The sequence below is a fragment of the Neolamprologus multifasciatus genome, chromosome 19 (assembly GCF_963576455.1).
Source record: "Neolamprologus multifasciatus chromosome 19, fNeoMul1.2, whole genome shotgun sequence".
Lineage (NCBI taxonomy): Eukaryota > Metazoa > Chordata > Actinopteri > Cichliformes > Cichlidae > Neolamprologus > Neolamprologus multifasciatus.
In genome coordinates, this window is record NC_140457.1 from 24,201,832 (window position 1) to 24,223,220 (window position 21,389).

General features: G+C 41.8%; 1 protein-coding gene across 2 annotated transcripts in view; it reads left to right on the forward strand.

Annotated features, from left to right (window-relative positions):
* LOC146496687 (transcription factor IIIB 90 kDa subunit-like) overlaps positions 1–21,389 on the forward strand; it is a 147,570-nt gene that overhangs the window by 118,936 nt on the left and 7,245 nt on the right. For both annotated transcript variants that reach the window (XM_085144319.1, XM_085144320.1), the window contains 2 exons: positions 8,521–8,572; positions 19,798–19,957. In XM_085144319.1, the coding sequence (XP_085000445.1) occupies positions 8,521–8,572; positions 19,798–19,957 (212 nt within the window). The remainder of the gene's footprint in view (positions 1–8,520; positions 8,573–19,797; positions 19,958–21,389) is intronic.

The following is a 21,389-nucleotide window of genomic DNA, read 5'->3' on the forward strand; positions in this document are numbered from 1 at the left end:
TTGTCTTCCAGACACTTTAGCCAGCCAAAGTAAACTTGTATCAAAAGTCTCACTTGCAGAAGGCTCAAAGTTGTGAAAGCAGTCGCACAACTTAATTTCCCAAGTTAATTATGAAATGATATGCAACCATTTGTTAAAGACGAGCAATGTTGGGAAATAAAAAGGGAAAGGTCCAGTGTTTTTGGGAGTTTGAACCCTACCAAGCCTGAAAAGTCAGCATTTTCAGTTTCATAGACCAAGTTACTGATGATGTTTTTACAAATGCAATCAGATTTTTACTTTGTTTCATCTAACATAGACATTCCTGCAGCAGCATGTTAGATTGTAAAAGTGAAATGAAGAAAGTAATGTCATTACTAGGTCCTATATATGATTAACTTCATGAAGTTATTAAGAAAAATCTCATTACTGTGGAATGAGCCCACTTTGCCTTTCATCAGCAGTGGTTGGCTGAGAATTTTGAGGTAGTTTGGAAGCGTGTTCTTGAAAACTTGGAGAATTTATTACCGTTTGTCTGTAGATTTAAGGATCAGAACATGGTATCTTATCACCTGCAGTATCAACTGTTATTCGGCCCAAGTTAAACTAATCCCAACTGTGAGGCGAGCGATTGAAGGAACCACCAGCAGGAACGAAGGATAGCACACAAGATGGTTCGTTGTTCAATTAGAGCTTGTAATGTTCACGAGCTACAGATCTGGTTGATATTTGGACAGAGCTAAGGTTACCTCACTGTCCTCTGTAATCCTGGACCGATTCCTTGAAGATGAGATCAGATCTCATTTTGGGCGAGATCATCTTTTACAGAACTCCTCGTTATTGAGTTCAGCTGAATGTCTGATTGAAGCATAGAGTAACCCTCAAAACTCTTTTCTGAACTCAGCGGTTTCTCTCATGTTTCAGGCCTGCTATTGGGACAGAATGACTGGGTGTGCATCAGATGTTAGCGAGGGTGGTCTTTGCCTAAGCAGCTACCCTTGGAAAAACCCGCATAAAATTATTCTATTTGTCAAACCAAATCTTTGTTGATATATTGAGGTGTCAAATCTCATCATCAGTGGCACAGCAGAGGTTGTCAAATGTCTGTTTTATAGGTGAAAGAGTTAGTAAGGCAAGGCAAGGCAAGTTTATTTGTATAGCACAATTCAACAACAAGGTGATTCAAAGTGCTTTACAGAGACATTAGAAACAAAAACAAATAAAAAGCATGATTTAAAATTGATTAAAACAAGCAAACTAACTAATTAACAAACAAACAAACAAAACAGTATATAAAATCAAAACAGATAAAATCAGAACAGTAGATAAAATCAGTAGTTAAAATGTAAGTTTTGAAATTTAAGCTTAAGTGTGGATTTGGTGCTTTATTCAAATGCAGCTGAGAATAGGTGAGTCTTCAACCTGGATTTAAATAAACTGAGTGTTTCAGCTGATCGGAGGCTTTCTAGGAGTTTGTTCCAGATATAAGGAGCATAAAAGCTGAATGCGGCTTCTCCGTGTCTGGTTCTGACTCTGGGAACTGATAAAAGACCAGATCCAGATGACCTGAGGGATCTGGAAGGTCCCTCAGGACTTCTAGTAGCGTTAGAAGAGTTAGAAAGTATCGACTGGACCTCTGAACATATAGTTCTGTGGTATCTTCCTGTGGATTATATTGTCCGGTTTAACCATGTTACATCCATAAGTTGTAGCAAAGTAAATGACCCTTAAGTGTGTTTGCAGACAGAGAAACACGTGCTGTATTAAACCTAAGTTTAGGGTAGATCAGACCAGTTACCCGGTACTGGTGTTCGTACGCCCTCCAGGAAAAATACAATTTTGTTACATTTGATGGAAAATATCTGAGTTACTTCACACTGCTGTTTGTACAGAAGTACAGATTCTGCAGTTGTGTGTTACAGTGGCTCATTGTGTGTTTGACGGTGTGCAGATTTTCAGGATTGTATTGTGCTTCTTCCTTCGTGTCTTTGCATATAAACAGCCATCTATATAACCCTTCACCCTTTTGAATGCAGTACCAGGTACTGTGTGTGTGTGCGTGTGTGTGTGCGTGTTGAATGGGGTTACTGCTGGATGGACTGGCCAGAGGAGAAGAAAACACAATCAGTTCTTTTGGCTGAGTCTGTGTCTCCTCTTGCCAAGCTGCACACCGGCCCACAATGCACTGCAGCCTGAATGGACACGAATCACAGGCACACACTCTTTGTGGGGGAGTGTGTGTGAGGCTGTATTGTGCGTCTGTATTTGTGTGTCTGGGAAAGTATGAGTGGGTACTGCAGTTTCTTGTGTGTGTGTATATGTGTGGGTGATTATGCCTGATTTAATTGTGCTGAAGAACTGAAGGAGGGCGTGTGTGTGCGTGTGTGTGCGTGTGTGTGCGTCTCCAAGGATCTAGTCCCCAGCTGGAAAATCGAGTTGGAAGCTCAGATTATTATCATCTTTTATTTACATCCGCGCTCATCGCAGAACTAATTTTATTCAACCCCCAGTTTGCAGATTATCTCCCCTCCTCGCCTCCATCCTTCCTCTTTCTTATCTTATTGATTGGATTATTGTACGAATAGTGAAATTATTCCCTTATATTGGTTTTGCCTCAGTTCATTTGCGGAGAAATGGAAGTTGATCCGAACGCAAAAAAACAAACAGGTGCAATCATCTCGATTTAAAAAGCAGAGGCTCGTAGAAACATCTCTCCTCGATGCTAACGAGCAAAACAACAACAAATGTCCCGCGAACGCCGGCGCACAATGGAAACGAGAAGAGAGACGACATACTGCAGAATGATTAGAAGATCTAATGACGAGCAGAGTTATTGCAAAATGAAAATGGCTCCGCTGTAGGAAATGAAATCATGGGGGAAGCGAATGTGGTAATGAAGGAGCGAGTGTGTATTTTGACTTTATACACACTCGCAGCAACGGGTTTCATTAGGAAATCTGACTCAGTGTAAGGCACTCCTGAGACTCTCTGTATGAATTTGAAATGAAAACATTTGTAATAGTGTACAAGAGGAAGAATCAGATTCAATTCAGGCGCACAGTTTTATTTAGCTCATGTGCGGTTGCCAATTTGAAGGTTTTTAAAGGACCAGTTTGTCCGATTTTGTCCCATGCACGACAAAACTTTGACTAAAAGCTGTTCATGAATAATCAGTGTTTGTGACAACAACAACAAAAAATCAGTCACTACATCAAACTTACTAATCCAAAAATGATGACATGCAACAGAAGTTATAGAAGTTATCTGCATAGTTAGAATAGCAAGTGCTTAAAGTGTCAGATGAAGTGTATGTCATGGTCATTGACATGCACTCCAGCACATCACTCCACATAGATTACTTTTTGATCCAGATCCGTGGATCAATCTGAATATTGATAACTGGTTGTAACTTTTAACCCTGAATTGTGTTAAAAGTTAGTTTTCTTAAAATAAAAAGGATATGTGACACGCATTCTGAAAAATGTCTGAACCCTTTGTGTTGACTGTCACGTCTATTTTATTTATAGCTTTATTTCACATTTAAGCAACAGAAGTTGCCCCTCGGACACGTTTATGTTCCAGGTCTTAAAAAAAAAGTTTCAAAATAAATGAAAAGCTGAAAGGTGATGAACAGTAATGGGAATAACGACGTTACTTTTTTCAGTAATGAGTAATCTAACTATAAACTATTCCTATCGTTACAACGCTGTTACAGTTAATGGTAAATGATTCTTACTTATCTACTCTCCCGGAGTACTCACAGCACAGTACAACATGCCTCATTCACCCATTCACACACACTCATACAAGCACTTCTAAACACAAGTGCAACTAATAAACATCCACACACATTCACACTCCGATGAACGCATCGGAGAGCAATTTGGGGTTAATATCTTGCCCAAGGATATTTGGCATGCAGACTGGAGGAGCCAGGAATCGAACCAATCAGTAGCTGATCTGCTCTACCGCCTGAGCCACAACCCCAAGTTACTAACAAGAAAATGCTGTCCGTTACTATTTTTCAATAAATAGTATATAGGTTGAAGCTGTGTGCGTCATCTTATATCAGTTGCACGGAAGTAGCTGTAAGTAATCTGGACGCTACAGCTTTAAGCAGCGGCGCGCTCCCGCGGACGGTAATCATGATCACTGTCTAGCTCAACACCTGGAGCTAAGGGGGCAAAACAATCGCATGAGTGCTGCTGTTTGACTGAGGAAGAGTAAAGTAGTCGTGGTAAGCGAATCACATGACCACTTAAAGACAAAGCAACAAGGTGATAGATACCAGTTTTTAAATTGTGTTGATAGGCCACGTACTAATTACTTTTTCAAAGTAACTTGCCCAACACTGATTATAAACTATTATAAATGTATTTTATTAAAATGTGTTCAGAATTTGCAAAGTCATGACACACTGCTCTCCCCTACATTAGCAAGTATTGTTATCAGTCGCACAAATCAATAGTAGAATTTGCAGTATTGCACAGTACTACTTTTTAAATGTACCCAAAGACATACAGGCAGAGGTATCATTTCCAATAAAATATCAGGATATTTTATTATATCCTAAAAAGACAAACACAGGATCATTAAAATAAGCTATTTTAAGAATTAGATGAGCCCATAATGCTGAAATAAATAACGTCATAACTCAAAAAAGTGACCTGGACAAATTTATTTTGCTTATGCAGGTAGCATGCAAAGTCATTTAGGGAAAAATGATAAAACTGCTATAAAAAATAAAGAAAACTACACTCCAATTTCACTAACCGTGTTCTGAGACTGTACTTAGTCCACTCCTTCTCCATAACTTATCAGTTAATATTTATCCAGATTCTTCATTGATATAAACATTAAGAACAATATACATACTTTTATTTCTGATAACATAATATTTACTCCTCATAACACACAAGTTATTATCATACTGACTTATTTTTACAACTCCATAAGGATAGCTCCAGAATCAAAGCCTTTGGTTTTTGGAGTGTTAATTTTAAATTAGTTGTATGCATAACTACATCAGAGATGCAGTGTCACATCTGTTTTTTTTCCTGGGATCATAGTTTAATATTTGGATGTTCTATCATTTGGCGATTATCAAACACTAAGTCTAAGTCCAGCTGATGGGGAATCTTGCTTTTGGTCTTTGTGTTGTCTTTAGGGTTTTTTGACAGCACATGTCGTAACAATCAGTCTTAACGCTGTGGAGATGTTTCAAGTTGACAGCCTCTTGGGCCAACATGGTTTTCTTTATAAATTTCATGGTGGTCTATCAACCACTGACAAGATATTTTAGTCTCAGTCAAAGTGGTGGAAGAGCTGAGAGCGGTATCAGCACTGGAGAGGTTAAAACTGCTGTTTCCACAGCACTTACTCGACTCTTTTAACCTTCATTGACCTCAGTTAAATTGTCTTTATCTGTTCATTCGAGGAGCATTGGTGTTCTCATAGCCTTGTGACTCTAACCTTTGACCCCACTCGCTATCAGTCGCTCTAACTGTTGCAATTACAGGAAGTGGTTTGATGTCAGCCAGAGCACCAATTTAAAATTAGATTTTTTTTTCCTATTTACAAAAATATCAAGCTCATGAAAAGGTATTCCATGTGTAAAATGTCAAAACACTGACAAACATCCTCAGGGTGTTACCCCGTTAACACCCTGACTTCACTAACAATGGCTTTAAATCAGGGAAACATTTGGCATTGTCTTATTTTACAAATTTATTACCAAAGGTAAAATTTTCACACCGTTCACTCCTTTTCCTTTTTCCTCTCAGTATGCACGGCATATCTTCCAAATGTGATTATGAGCGACTGAGAAACTTGCTGAAAAGAAGGACACACTCGTCTTCAAACAGCTGGCACACCAGCTACGAATGCACCACGACTGGCGTCTACGTAGAATTAAACTCCATTATGTAGAACTGTTGCAGCTGATTCAGCTAATTTGTGTTTGGTTTCACTTAGCAGCACAACACAACAAAGGTTAGCTAATTAAGACTGTTTATCTGGAGGAACTACTGCCTTAGTTCTGTGAGGAACAACCTTGGAATAATCAGTCAACACTCCTGAGTCTCAGTTTTTTCTTCTTCCCATTCTGATATTTCTGTGCGCTCTTTTCTTCCTTTCTGCTTTTCTCTTTCTGCTATTAGCTGATCTTATTCTTTAATATTGTTTTCCTTTGTTCTCTTAATCCAAGCACCTTCCTTCTCTTCAGGCTTCCCCCACGTTCCCCCTCCATGCCTCCCCATGCCCTCACCCAATCTTTTTCCTCATTCGCTCCCATGCTGTGTTTTGCCCTCTATCTCTTTACCTTCCCCTTCTTCTTCTTCTCACCCTTTTGCCCCCTTCCACTGCCTGTTGCCTAACGACATCACTTCCTCTCACGGTTCCACCGTCCCTCCCTCTTTCCACAGTGTCCAGGTCAGGGCTCATGGGAGCCAGTCTTGTCTAGCACATATACGGGGCCCTAAATAGTTCTCTCAGCGGGGAGCATTTCGCCGGCCTGGCTGGGATTTATAATGAGCTTTGAGAAAGGAGGAGGCGGGGGGGGCTGATGATGTTGGGGGGTGAAGATGCCACATTCACTTTTACCCCTCCTCCCCTTTCCCCCCGGTTAAAGCAGATTAATTAAAAGCTCACTCGCGCTCTGCGTCTTATCAGTGAGATTTGAGCACTTTACTGTAAGCCTCTAGGGAGAGCTCAGCGCCAGGCCGGGTGGGCAGAAAATGGGGGTGGGGAGCCTCGGGAACAATGCTAATTCCAGCCAGTGGGGTGGTGGGACGGCTGCTTAGGAATTACTGCCAGTGGTGCGTTCATTGCTGATTATCTCCGCGACTGTCTAGGAAGAGATTGCACTCACACAGACAGACAGTCGCTCTGCCTGTCACTCACAGTTTGGGCTCATTTCTCATTCACACCATTTTTTTCTCCTTTTTTCCCCCTTTTTTTTTATCGCAGTTGCCTAGAAATGTGAGCTAGTCGCCTGAAGCCAACAGAGACCAGCTGCACTAAGCTAATACAATGCTCTACCTGTGTTGTGTCAAGAGTTAAATGCTGCATCAGCGTCAAGTACAAATAAAATATGCTTTTTTGTGTAAGAGTGGTTGCAAAGAGCCATCCGACATACAGCAATGTTCTGCCGTCCCATCTGTCCAAATGGCAACAATGAGCAGGAACTGGTATCAGCAGGAACTATTGTCATTACAATTTTTATTAATGATTATATCAGCCATTATTTCGTCCCCAGAAGGCTGCTGTGATAGCTCGATTTCCCTTGTTCCTGTTCTGCTTAAATTGACTGTAAAAGTCCTGATTATTTAGTGGAGCACAAAGGAGGTCCTCCTTTATTATTAGTCATGCTAGCAGTGTGCTTTTACATGCTCTCCAGCACGTTGGCCTAAACTGAAAAATGTCAACAACAACAACACCGAATCCCTTCACCACTAGCTTGTACTTGTGGGAAAATGTTACTATGCTGGGTATGTTTAGGTAACACCTTGCTAACATCAGCTTACTGAAGAGAAACGGGTATGTGAATCTGTTAGCCAATCAGGGACAAAGAGAGAGGACACGAATGCGGTGGAAGAAAGAAAGGAAGCCGAGCAGAAACAGGCAGGCGGTGTCCTCGCTGCTGAGGTTAACAGTGAAATGTAATCTGAACTGGCCTCAGAATAGAAGATTTTATTATCTTCTAATGTCTGGAAAAATAATGAATATCTTACTTTCAGGCTTTTAGGGGTTCATAAAATCCGCACATTTAATCCTCTTGTAGACTCACTGGCATTTCAGATTGTGCTTCAGTTTGAGTAATGGAACTCATTTTCTACAGTCGCGCAACTTCAAGGTCATAAAGACAAGCCGCTGTTAAAAATCAAGGTTAATTTCAAGTATTTTATGTCATTTCAGTGTTTGCTGTTCAGCACTGTTAAAACAAAGGGGAGCCATTAGTCTGTAACCTTAGTAGGCAATATGTTTGCTTCACTGTAGGGCTGTTGTGCTGTTCAGTTCAATTCAGTTTTATTTATAAAGCACTAAATCGCAACAACAGTCACCTTAAGGCTGTTATATTGTAAGGTAAAGACCCTACAGGGACAGTGTTTGTCCAGTACTGATGAATATTGCTGGTTGCACACACAGACTGTGTGAACGAAGTCCAGATGTGTTGGTTGGTTTGGTTGTTGTGGAAGCTGCTGTTTATGGGGTGCCATATAACATCAAATAATCTAGTTACAACACCAAGAAGATAGTCTATGATTCCACTTAAGTAGAAAGTTTACAACCCAGTTCCAAAAGAAGCTGGGATGCTGTGAAACCGCAAATATCATTAAGCCGATTTTATTCACAAAAGAACCTAGAATACATAGAACATAGAAAATGTTTCATGTTTGAGTTTGATGTTAGCAATGTGTCAAATGCAAGCTAGCTACTCTGCCTTACTATGATTAGTAGGACTTATGTTAAACAGTAATAAAACAAATGAGCTAAAGAAAATAAAGAAGGCTAAGTGTGATGATGTTGCTGTCTGTGTTGCAGGCTACAGCCATTCATCAGCGGACAGCCCAACAAAAAGCTGGCTACGGAGCAGGTAAGCTTCCATTCGTCTTCACTGCATCTGCTCTTCCTCTCCGACACTCTTGTGCACTACAACCCTCGCTGCCCCGCTGCTCCTAAAATGCACAAGACTCAGTCGGTTAACTTCTCACGTTTACTTTAACACACAGGGGAAGAGCAGCCTTGATATTCCTTACAGTGAAAGTGGATGAAGTAACCAGATTGATGGTCCAGTCTTGTCATCACTGCTGTTGCTTGCTTTACTTCATAAAAAAATGCTTTTTCTGTGAAGTCTATGTGAACCACCAGGGAAGCGGGTTAGGCAATAATAAGGCTTGCAACTTAACATTGAGCAATTTTTAACATTTTTTCGGAGGGTGGGGGGCGACAACCACTGCTGCCAAATGAATATCTCTGAGTTGTACAGCACTGTGGGTGATGCTGCAAATCAGTGAGCAGGAAAGCTTTATAACAAATTGAATTTCTGATGTGGAATGAGAAAGTACCTGGATTTATCCTGCTTCTTTCACAAGGTTTGTCATAATTGGTTTCTCAATTGAATTTCCTATTACATATAATGATAAGTGATTATTTATAAATGTGTCACTAACCTCAGTGAAGCAGAAGGTCTGGTCCTTATTTGTGTATTCAAGGTGATCGCCATAGCTTGTGAGGGTGAAAAAATCTGGTCAGTCAAGTAGCAGAGGGGGTTGTTGATTGGTTTTAACTGCTTTAGTTTTAATGACATTAACAACAGGTGCACTAGAGGAGCAACGAAGAGACAAACCCAAAACAGGAATGGTTTTAAAGGTGGAGGCCACTGACATTTTTCCTTCCTGATCTTTTCCGACTGTTTTCACTTGTTTTGCATTTGGCTCGAGTCAGTGTCACTGCTGGTAACATTAGACAATACCTGGACCTACAGAGGTTCCACAGGTAGTCCAACTTCTCCATGATGGCACATTAATAAGTGACATTTTCAGAAGTTTTACTCTGTCTCCCAGCACAGTCTGAAGAGCATGGCTTAGATTCCAGGAGACAGGCAGTTACTCTAGGACAGCTGGACGGGGCCATAGAAGGCCTTTAACCCATCAGCAGCTTGCATCAGCACTGGGAGCTACAAAATGACCTCTAGCAGGTCACTGGTGTGAGTCTGACCAAACAATCGGGAACAGACTTCATAAAGGTGGTACAAACTCTAGTGCAGGGGTCTCCAACTCCAGTCCTCAAGAGCTGCTTTTCATTTGATTCAGCTGTGTTGGAGTGGGGGTGCATCTAAAAACTGTAGGACCGTAGCGCTCAAGGACTGGAGCTGGAGACCCTGCTCTAGTTGGCCCTGTGCTCACTGCTCAGCACCGCGGTGCCTGATTAGCATTTGCCATAGAATACCAGAACTGGCAGGTCTACCATCTGTTCTTTTTTAACAGGTGACAGCAAGTTCACCCTAAACATGTGACAGACATGTGAAGGGGTCTGAAGAAGCCATAGAGACAGTTATGTTGTCTGTAACATTGTTCAGCATGACCGTTTTGGTAAATGGTAAATGGCCTGTATTTGTATAGCGCTTTTACTAGTCCCGCCTAGGGACCCCAAAGCGCTTTACACACCCAGTCATCCACCCATTCACACACACATTCACACGCTGGTGGAGGCCAGCTACAGTTGTTGCCAAAGCTGCCCTGGGGCAGACTGACAGAAGCGAGGCTGCCATGTCGCGCCATCGGCCCTTCTGGCCAACACCAGTAGGCGAAGGTAGGTGAAGTGTCTTGCCCAAGGACACAACGACTGAGACTGTCCGAGCCGGGGTTCGAACTGATTACAAGGCGAACTCCCAACTCGGTCGCCCTCTTGGTGATGGCTTTGGTGACAGGCATATCCTAGGGGGGCACATAGACCTCTATAAACTAGGCAACAGAATCCTGACTGCCATTAGGTAGTCACCTGACCAATAGAAACTCAACTTAACCCAATAGACATTATATTTTGCTCCATCCGATGCTGCCAGGTTACCCCTCAGAGTGTCCAGGAGCTCAGTGATGCTCTGGACTCATCATGTCATTAAGAGGATGCCCTGATGTTGTCAGCCATGCATACAAGCATGTGGGAGCCAAGCAGAATATCGAGTACTATTTCGTCAAAATGGACTAGCTTGACTAGTTTATTTTGAAATCAGTCCTCTGTGGGTTTATCATTTTCATTTCCATCAAACGACATGGCGTCCTTGTGTTCCTAACACATTACCCAGTTCATATCAGTATAGATATCTGGTTCTTGTTCTTTTTGGCTTTTGTTTGAGCAGTGTATATTACGATGCAGATGCACTGTGACACCGAATACGATGTAAATCTGCAGAGAGCCTGAATTACTCGGAGGAATGATATAAATTAGGCTTCACATAGCCACGCAGTTGTTGGTGGTTGGATACATTTATTGTTAATTTTGGTCTTTTTATGTTTGTTTGACAATAACCAAACTACCATGAACCTTTGACTGTAGCAGACATATTGTAAGTCTGTGTCAAGCTCTCCTGCTCAGCCAATAAAAGCTGATTGCTGATTTCTGCAGAGCAGGCAGCAATAAATAAATCTCCTCTCGGGCCGTGTGAGAGGTGAACCGAGAGGCGTCTTTGTTTAGCCTTGCTATATTACTTCACTCTTTCTTTCTCCCGGGCATTGACTGCTTCTAAAAAATTTTTTTTGACAGACTCTTAAAATAAATATAGCCTTAAACTTGAACATAAAAATGTCTTAAACAGCAGCTTCAGGGGTATTTTTTTATCACACTGCAGTGATACAGTAGGCTTTTGTTGGCCAGTTTCCAGTCAGTCCACACAGAAGGAGTTTACTTTCGCTAATGTGTCTTATCTCCTTTACTAAACCTAGTTAGAATTCTTGGCTTTGAACAGTTAGTTTCCAAATGTCCTCATTCTGACCATTTATAGCTTCATAGCTTTCCATTCAGAAATGGGGCAGTCTCTTCTGCTTTGATTTTTAATTTGATTTAAATTGGACTTCATTTCAGTCGAGGGTAGCGTTACTAGTTTCAAAGTCTTAAATGTAGCTTTCTTGACTTCTTCTTCCTTACTTTTTTCCATATCTCATTTTACACTTCCCTAACAGTCTTTTAATCCCTTGTCATTCTCATTTCTTATATAATTTATTTCTCTCTTTTCACCGCTTTTTCCATGTTTCTCTTTTTTAACCACTCTGTAGAGAAGCAGCAGGAGTTTGACTTGACGTGCAGGGTTTGGGAAGTAAAAATGTCAGGGTTTTTTTTTTTTTATAGTTGAGATCAGCTGACTGACAGTCGGACCATTTACAGGATTATGTGGATGAGAAATTCTGTCAGTGGAATCAGAAGTATAAAATGTGAGCTCCTCCATCAGAAAATACCTGGTTTTAGAGCAGCGCGTCTCGGCTCCTGGCAGCTCCATCTCCTCACTCCTTGCTGTGGCCTGTGCGTAGCAGAACTGTTGATGATCGTTAATTGCCGAGGAATTTCCCAGGTTAGAAGATCCACAGTGTTGTTGGGATTTAACACCAAAGACTGACCCACATCAGAATTTAAGTAGTGAGTTAATGAGCTCATAGGAACTGAGTTGGTACTTGTTGGAGAAACCCTTGTTTGCAAGCACAGCGGTAGGAGCTTTCTGGTTGTTGTTCACCAGGTTTGCAAACATCTCAGGAGAGATTTTGGTCGTCTCCTCTTTACTGAAACTCTGTCCTTTAGGCTTTTTGGCTGCTGCTTGCCACATCCAAGTTTCAGCTCCCTCCACAGATAATCTATAGTACCGAGTCTGGAGACATGCTAGGCCACTCCATAACCTTAATGTGCTTCTTTAGCCACTTCTTTGTTGCCTTGGCATTATATTTTGGGTCATCGTCATGCTGGAAGACCCGTCCATGACCCATCTTCAGTGTTCTGGCTGAGGGAAGGTGGCTCTTCAAGACTTTATGGTACGTGGCCCCGCCCCTTGGCCAATCTATGCGGTGCAGTCATCCTGTACACTTAGAGTGTGTTACAGGTGGTGTTCTTAGTGACTGGGGTCCCAACTGCCTTCAGGTCATTAACAAGCTCCAACCGTGTAGTTCTGTGCTGATCCACCACCTTTCTCATGATCATCCTCACATCAAGATCATGCATGGAGCTCCAGAGCGAGGGGGGCTGATGGTCATTTTTATATTTCTTCCATTTCCGTGCCGTTCAGGCATCGTGCAGGCCTACGATCTTTTCCCTGATGTCCTTTTGGGATGGAACTGGGATGGAATAACTGTTTCTTTGGACAAGTGTGCTTTATACATGTAACGAGCTGAGATCAGGGGTATCATTAATTGATAGATGGTAGTCGTCACATGGTAGTGTGTCACATGGGCACACTGCCAGTCTGTGGGAGCCAGAATTCTTCCTGGTATTCACGTATTTCACTCAAAGTCACACAAATCACTTTGTAACGTTTATGTAATGTGTGTTCTGTATTTTTTAAACCATTAACATAAAACTACAATCAAAGCTAGAAACTGTTCATTTGTTTGGAAGTGAGCAAACTTAGAAATTCAGCAGGGGATCAAATACTTATTTCCCAAACTGTATAAAAAGCTCTGCAATATTTTTGGCTGAAAAAAAGAAACGCTATTATTATTTTTGTCCAACTTTTAAGATTATTTAACAAACATGTTATTAAGATTGATGTTAAATAAAACATTTCTGTTAAGAAACCAGCAGTAAACACAGTCACACATGCTGTTGAGAGAATGCATGCTGGTTTCTGTCCCATATTTGAAGACTTTATAGAAATAAAGTGAAGTTATTTAATGTGGGGAAAAAACAACCCAAAAAGCTTTTGAGTGAATTTGTCATATTTGTGGCTCTTGTGGTGTTAATGAAGCAACTAAGTTGAGGGGAATTAACGATATCACTGAAACTGTAAGTTGCCGCTAAAACTTGGTGAAAAACATGCCGGCGAATCATCTGCTTTTTAAAATCTCCCAACTTTTCTTTCCTCATTTCACATTAACCATCATTCCCTCGAGTCCTGCAAATCTCTGCCTGCTTTCTCTTTCCTCATCTCTTCCCGTTATTGCCTCACTCTGCTGCTGTCCTCTTTTTTCCCGTCGCTCTTCTTTTCATATTTCCTCTCTTTCCGCCACATTCCTTCCAATCCCTTCGTCTCCCCCCTCTCCTCTCCTCCTCGCAGCCTTTGTCTCCCTCTCCATCATGTGCTGCTGGCAGCCCTGAATAGAGTAGCTCAGGGAGCTCAGGCTCTGTCAGCTAGGAAGAAAACATTGCCACAAGGGGCTGGGTCAACAAGGCTTGTTACTTAGCAACCCCCCCTCACCTTCCCTTGGGAACTGGAAGCAAACGGCCGTCGCCATTGGCTGCGGCTGCTCTTAGCTCGCAGCTCATGTTATGTAATGTTGGCATTTGATTCCTGCAACAGGGCCAGATTGAAAAGCGATATGTTCTTTGAGCGCTACTTGCCAACCTGTTCGGTTTCTGTTCGTTGCCTATTTCAGTAACCAATTTCCATCACCCTCTCCAGCGACCCAGCAATTAGTCTGTACAGTTTTTCCTTTTTTTAAAGCCAGTCGAGGGAGGAAATGATCAGTTTACTACAGAGAACTTGAAACTGGCGCAGCTGTTCTTCTCTGCCCTTTCCCCTATTTGTCTACTCACGTTTAGGCTGAGCATCAGGCTGGAGGAGGCAGGAGGCAGCGCAGTTAAGAGATGTGGGGATTTTCAAAGAAGCTTAGAAATCTCAAAGGGGTGATGAGGTCACAGGAGGAAGGGCTTTGAGCTGTGCACAGCCTCGCTGGTGTTGCAGATATAGCCTGCTTATGCAAGCAATAATTTTGGCAAGTGATGGCCGAATGTATTTGAAGTATTCTCAATGAAGCTTTCCGGACAGCGATAAAGCCCATGATGTGCACCAATTTTAGCTCATCCTGCAGAAACACAGCGACCTGCTCCTTCACCCCAGGAAAACACCTTTACTGTCATAAAATTGATGCAGAAAGATGAAAATATGCAAAACCTCTGCTTGATCGGCATGGTTGTGGCTCAGAGCGAGCTGTCTACCAATGAGAAGATCAATGGTTACTTCAGTCTGTATGTTGAAGTATCGTTGGGCATGATAGTGAACCCCAATTTGATTGGGTGAATGAGACTTAAAAGAGCTTTAAGTGCTCAGTTAGAGTAAATAGGACTATAAAAGTATCCGTCCATTCACCCTTCCTTTACCCATCCATACTAATTCACACATGGATGCTAACAATGCAAACAAATTTAAGTGGTCTATTAAATGTCATTAACCTGGATACTCTCAGTCTAACAAACAATTATAAAGTTTTGATTGTTGAGCGACTGATTGTTTGTAGGATCTTGCTGTGTGATCTGATCCAGCTGATGAGCCACTGTAGCTCAAATTACCAATAACGTTAAAGCTGGTAGTGACAGGAAGTCGTCAGAATACAGAGTGGATTGCAGTTTGTTGTATATGGGGCTGCAGACCAGGACCAACATTATTAGGCAGCTGGTCATAATGTTAGGCCTGATCAGTGTAGTGTTACACATTCTCCATGCCATGTGCACTAATGCACCTTTACACAAAAACAAGCATTAATACGAGTTTACTTTTGAACTAAGTATCGGTAAAAGTTTCACATTTTTATAGACCTCAGTCCACTCCACACATGAAGTGATTTCCACTACAAAGTCATGATTTTATCCATTGTCCATGGCTGGACCAAGGAATGTTTTTTTGTTTTGTCCCTTGCATACATGAATTTCTCTAGAATCTTGGAATCTGTTAATGATGAAATCTACAAATTGATTACATTGTACAATCAAAGGAGCTTGCAAAGAAAAGCGTCTGGACTTCTTTAAGTTACTTGAAGACGTTTCACCTCTTATCCGAGAAGCTTCTTCAGTTCTAAGGTCAAATGGTGGAGAGTCCCAGATATAACCCTAGTGGGAGTGTCCCCCCGCAGAGGGACAAAAGGACCCCCTGATGATCCTCTAATCGCCTGAGCCAAGGTGTGAAACTGGGTGTGGGTCCCAATCAGCCAGAGTTTCAGGTGAGTTCATTGTGAAACCTGGCCCCACCTTATCATGCGAATTCCTGAGGTCAGATGGCCCAGGATGTGAGTGGGCGTTAAGGCGTCTGGGGAGGGATCTCAAAACTGGATTATAGATGGCAGAGAGTTGGTGTCGTAAACCACCGCCTCTGTTCAAAGATGGTCGCTCACGGTGGACATAGATGGCGTCTTTCACTCCTCTTTCAAACCATCTGTCCTCTCTGTCCAAAATGTGAACGTTGGCATCCTCGAAAGAGTGACCTTTATCCTTAAGATGAAGATGGACAGCTGAGTCCATCTCATTTGCAAGCTCCTTTGACTACGATGACCTGGATGACTGAGAACCTTCACAGACATATATTGTACAATAATAATGTGAAGAATCTGCACATGCAGTTCATCAAGGATCGGTAAACTCCTGCCCTTCTTTACTTCAGAACAACTGAGCGTGTCTCAAATGCTCTTTTTAAATGCAAGCGTGTTACTAATTGGTGTAATTATTCGTAAGATGTTCCATGTTTTCTCCATCTGTTCTCAGCATTACAGCTTTTTCCTTCTCTTTCTTTCTTTTTGGTCCCACCCCAACTTTGAAATGTGTCCATTTTTCTAAAAAGAATTAAATAGCTCTGACTAAATGTCTGCAACTTGATTAAATTCAGTTACAGAATTTGCAAGTCATGGAATTGAGTTTTAGTTACTTTTTAGAAAGCTTCGCTACTGTTTTGGAAACGGGGATTTAGATGTAGTGGCTGTCATTATCCAAAACTCTTATTCCACACTGTGGTTTGTTCCCTTTAACTCTTTTTTTCCCTGCTGTCTTGTGCATGAGTAACTCCAGGCTATCAGATGTCTACATCTTCACACCAATAAAACCTTCTGAGCGCTCGTATTCCCCGGTTGCTTTCTCGCTCCTAACAACCAATTCCCTTGTTAGAGGGCTGAAGCTTAAATAAGCTAAAATAGTAAATATTCGACCGCTGGAGAGCTTGCTTTGAACATGCAACATGATATTTGTAGTGGAACATTATCTCTGTGTAATTATGAGCAGCAGTGCTGAATAGTTCACACCAACACAAAGAAACTTCGTGTCTGTCCCTCGCCACAGCTTCCTCTCCTCTCATCCTGACCCATTTAACAGCTCTCACCTCCTAATTAGTCTGGAGCACCGTTTTTATATCGTTGTGTTTTCATTTTAATTATTTTTTTATTTCCCCCACATTATGACTGCTGTTCAGCGGCAGCTAATGAGCTGGTGAGGTTAAAGCCAGCTGGTTTCCACTGTGAGGAATAAGAGGAAACAAAAGAGAAGCAGAGAAGGGAAAGGAAGGGATAGCAGAATGTTTTTGCACTGGATTTATTTATTTTTTTAATTTATTGTACAATCATTTGGTATTTATCCAAATCTGAGGATGGAAAAAACACAAGTCTAAGCCAAAAGAAGAAGCAGTGCATGAAGGAACAATCGGAGAGATGGACAAAGCGAGAAAGGATGTGGGTAGAATTATTATTATTATTTTAAATGAAGCAAAACAGACGAGATGTGAAATGAAAGAAAGGTGGGAGGAAAGGAAGGAAGGATGGAGGAGGAAATGAAAATTGAAAGGGGAGAAAGAAGGCAGGAATGAAAGGCCCAGCAGGAACTCCTACAGGTTTCAGCTGAGGAGAAAAGAAATATCTCTCCGTCACACTGTGGACCCTCCACCTGCCTCTGCTCCAGCTTTATAATTAGCCCTGACTCAAAGGAAGGCAATAATGTGTAGGTTCCCTTGTAGCTGCAGTTATACAACTGCATGAGTTCCCTCTAAACCAGCGGTCCCCAACCCCCGGGCCTCGGACCGGTACCGGTCCGTGAGTCGTTTGGTACCGGGCCGCGAGAGTTGAGGCTCAGGTGTGAAATGTATAGTTTTCAGGGTTTTTATCGGTTTTCAGCGTTATTTTGTTATCGTTTTTAGCGTTTACTCGGTTTTCCTGGGTCTTTTCACGTGTGTTATGAATAAATTTTCTTTTTTTCGGTACCGGTACTAGTTTTATTTCGTTGTATTTATCCGCGACACCTTAAAGGCCGGTCCATAAAAATATTGTCGGGCATATACCGGTCCGTGGCGCAAAAAAGGTTGGGGACCGCTGCTCTAAACAACATTTTTTTTTATTTCAAAGACATTTGCAGCAAAAAAGCGAGACTTGTCTGACGTTGTATTATTGTCTAGCTTATGGCAGACTGGAAAGCAGACAAAAGGATAATACACATGCACATCTGGCCTCCCTGGTGCAATAGTCTGTTTGATATCTGTACTTTTCATCACTAAGCAAAATAAATAAAACTCAGATTGGAGTGAAGATGTGATTGCTCAGAATGAGACTGGAGGTACTCCAGTGTTTTCCAAGGGGAAATTTTCTTTGTCTTACAGGGTTGAATATATCGACACGGAGCGTACTATGTGTACCGGAGTTTAATTTGTTTCTACTACCGTAGGGTCATTTTGACACACTGACATCAGCGACATGAAGCTGTATACCAAACATCTGGACCAAGTCATCACTTAACTTCCAGTGGTTGGTGGCTTATTAGGCCTGGATGGACGGAGCAGAGGTTCCCCTGCTGGACCGCGGTCAGCACGTTTTAATATCCAGTTGTGTTTTCTGCTCGTAACTTTTCTTATTTTCCTAAATGCTGCAGCTTTGTTTTCAGTTTGGTTGGTTTTGCTTGAGTTTCATCTGTTTGCAAGTGCAGCTTGTTGAAGCTTGAAAAGCCACCACACACTGCAGTTCTGCTTATCCAGCTACAACAGGAAGCTTAAAAAGTTCTTTTTTAACTCTTGCCTCATGCACAAAAAGCAAAAATCAATAACAGCCATTCTCCATAAATGGACTGATCAACCATTACCTGCCTAACACTGTGCAGCTCCCTGTCATACCTCTGACATCGGCGCATGTTGGCAGCAGAATGGCTCCTTTGCATTGAGAGGTGGGGACTTGATCTTGAGCAGGAATGTCAAATTCATTTTACGTGACAACAAACTTAGAAGTCCAAAATGTGCCCACTTTCACATTGTCCAAAGTCATCCAGTGGGCCATATTGGAACCTTTTTAGGGACAATTTTGGCCCACAGGCCTTAGGTTTGACACCCCTATTCTAGAGCATTCCACGAATGCTTGGAAGGAGGATCTGGTGGCTTTTTTCCCGTGTTACTCGGGTTAACCTTGAGTAGTGTTTGTTCTGCTGGAGGAGACTGCTGCTGTCAGGGAGTGCAGTTTACAGTTTATACATATTTAATCTCTGGTTTGATTTGTTTTCCTTTTTTTGAGTGGGGTTGCTTGATGGGTCATAAAGGCAGACAGCTCTACATTTGTGCTGCTGACATTTGTTTCATCATCGATTCCACACCTGTAAAATGGTCCCCTCAGAGTCCTTTCCTTCCACAGAGTCCTTTTTTTTCCACCTATACCACTTGTTTACTTTCTCCTGCTGCTGCCGTCACGCTGCCTACATTTCCTGCAGTTTCAGGTGGGTTGATTTCTGATCAAAAACAACTCTGTTTTTGTCTCCCAGCGTGCGACTGGAAAGACTCCGCCGGTTCAGAGTCACCTGCAGTTGCCCTCGAGGGGAATTTGTCACATCTATGCACAAAACATGTGACAGCTCAACCCAGACAATGTGAAAAGCAGTGGAAAAAAGAAAGGGCACTCTAATTACATTTTTGTCCCTCATGCTCACCCTTAGCCCTTCTCTTTTAATTTCACAGGCTTCTGTTTTTTTATGAACTTTGAAGGGTGTTTTTACCCCGAGGCTCTGATTAATTTCTCGTCCTTTCATATGATACCGAGTGCAGTGTAGACTATGCAGATTTAAAAAAAATAAAATAAAATGGCAGAATCTAGAATGAGGTAATAACTTGTTGTAAGATAAGGTTGTGGTCGCGCTCCGATGCTGTATTTAGTCATATGTGGAGAAGTGCGGCAAATGAAACCTCTCACCACGGCGCGTACCCTCCACCTGCCCTACAGCTCCACACCATCACAGATACTACGCTGTTTGTTATTTTTTCATTTTAAAGGAAGTGGGGCATACGAGATCAGATCTGGCTTAGATTTCCCGAGGGCAAACTTGTGTCCTGCCGAGGAAAATATTAAAAATACTCAACGATGCATGTCCGCTCACAAGCAACAATATTTCCTGTTTGTACAGATCGGCAGCTCCAACCCCCTGCCGCTGCCCGTCGAAGCCCCTGCCAGCGGGGTGGTGGTGGAGAGCGGGCCAGTTGTGTACGACGACGTCCCCGGTGATGAGGAAGAGGATGAGGAGGACGAGACTTGTGTCAGTGCCTTGGAGATGCTGGGCAGCAATGGTGGGTTTAAGCTATCTGCTATCTTCTGACTGAAATGTGTAGGTTGACTGAGGCTACAGCTTACTGCATAAACAACCTATTTAATATCCAAAAGTAACAAATCCAACTACATTTTATTTTCCTGCACACCTTTCTGGTTGAACAGTTTCTCTTTTTTTATTACTTAGTTTTTAATAAAGGTTTTACATATTTTTACAACAACAGAAAAGGAAAACAACAAACAACCAAAAGCAACAATAACAAAACAAGCAGTCGACTGAAAAGCACAGCTTTTTCCCACAAAGCAATTCTGGCAGTGAGAACATGACTTTATATTCATGAATTGACAGCACATCTACAGATGTAAGAGCAGCCTAGGAGAGGCATGCAGAGGTTTATATAGATGTGAGTAGGCACAAACAGGAGAAAGAAAAAATAAATAAAATTTAAAATAAAACAAACAACATTCTAATTTCGTATATATTTCACTGGTTGAACAGTTTCATCTTTTGAGCAGTAGTATGATTTCATTTGACTTCTTGATGAAAGCAAATCCACGCTGTACCACATCGCCTTTGTCTAAGTATATGTTTGTTGAGTATGTTAAGAGGCTCAGGTATCTCTGGGTTTTATTCACAAGTGACAGAAGAAGGGAGCCGGAGATTGACAGGCTGTAGCTGGACTGATCTGTTGAGGTAAAGCGGTGTGAGTGAAAAACCTCGGCGATGGCCTGAGCTGGGTAGTGACAGAATGATGAGATCGTCAATACAAAGGGCAGAAATGAGCTTTCCCCACAGGCCGTCTGGGTTCGGCCTTAACAATAGGTGCAGGAGCTCAGTCACTCGAGAGGGTCTCAGAGTAGAGCTGGCACTCCTCTGCATCAAAGCAGGCATTTAAGGTGCTTTGGGCATCTCACCAGGATGCCTCCTGGATGCTTCCTGGGGAAGTGTTTCAGGCACGTCCTGCCGGGAGGAGACCCCAGGTGGCTGGAGTAAGGAGGTCTGGTTACAAGAGGTGGGAATCACCATACATCCCACGATACGATATTATCACAATACTTAACGCACGATACAATATTATTGCAATTTTTAAAAATATTTTGCAATATTCAGATTTTGTACATAAAGGTAAACTTTATCAATATTCATTTTATCTAATATCAAAGTTTCACACTCAGTCTTTCTCTCATTTCAGTTTTATTGTTGACAAACTGAACGGTTTGTATTACAGTCTAGTCCAACTTAACTGAACAACCATCTGGTACAATTATAGCTATTCTGAACTATGCAGTTTATGAAAATTATGCAACTCCTTCAGCAACTGAAGAATCTAAAACAAAATATAATTTTACATTAAATAAAAAAGTTTTAAACTTAATTAAAATAAAACATGTCTTAAATTAAAATAAGTAAACTGTCATGTTTATTGCTGCCAAAAAAAAGTTAAACACATT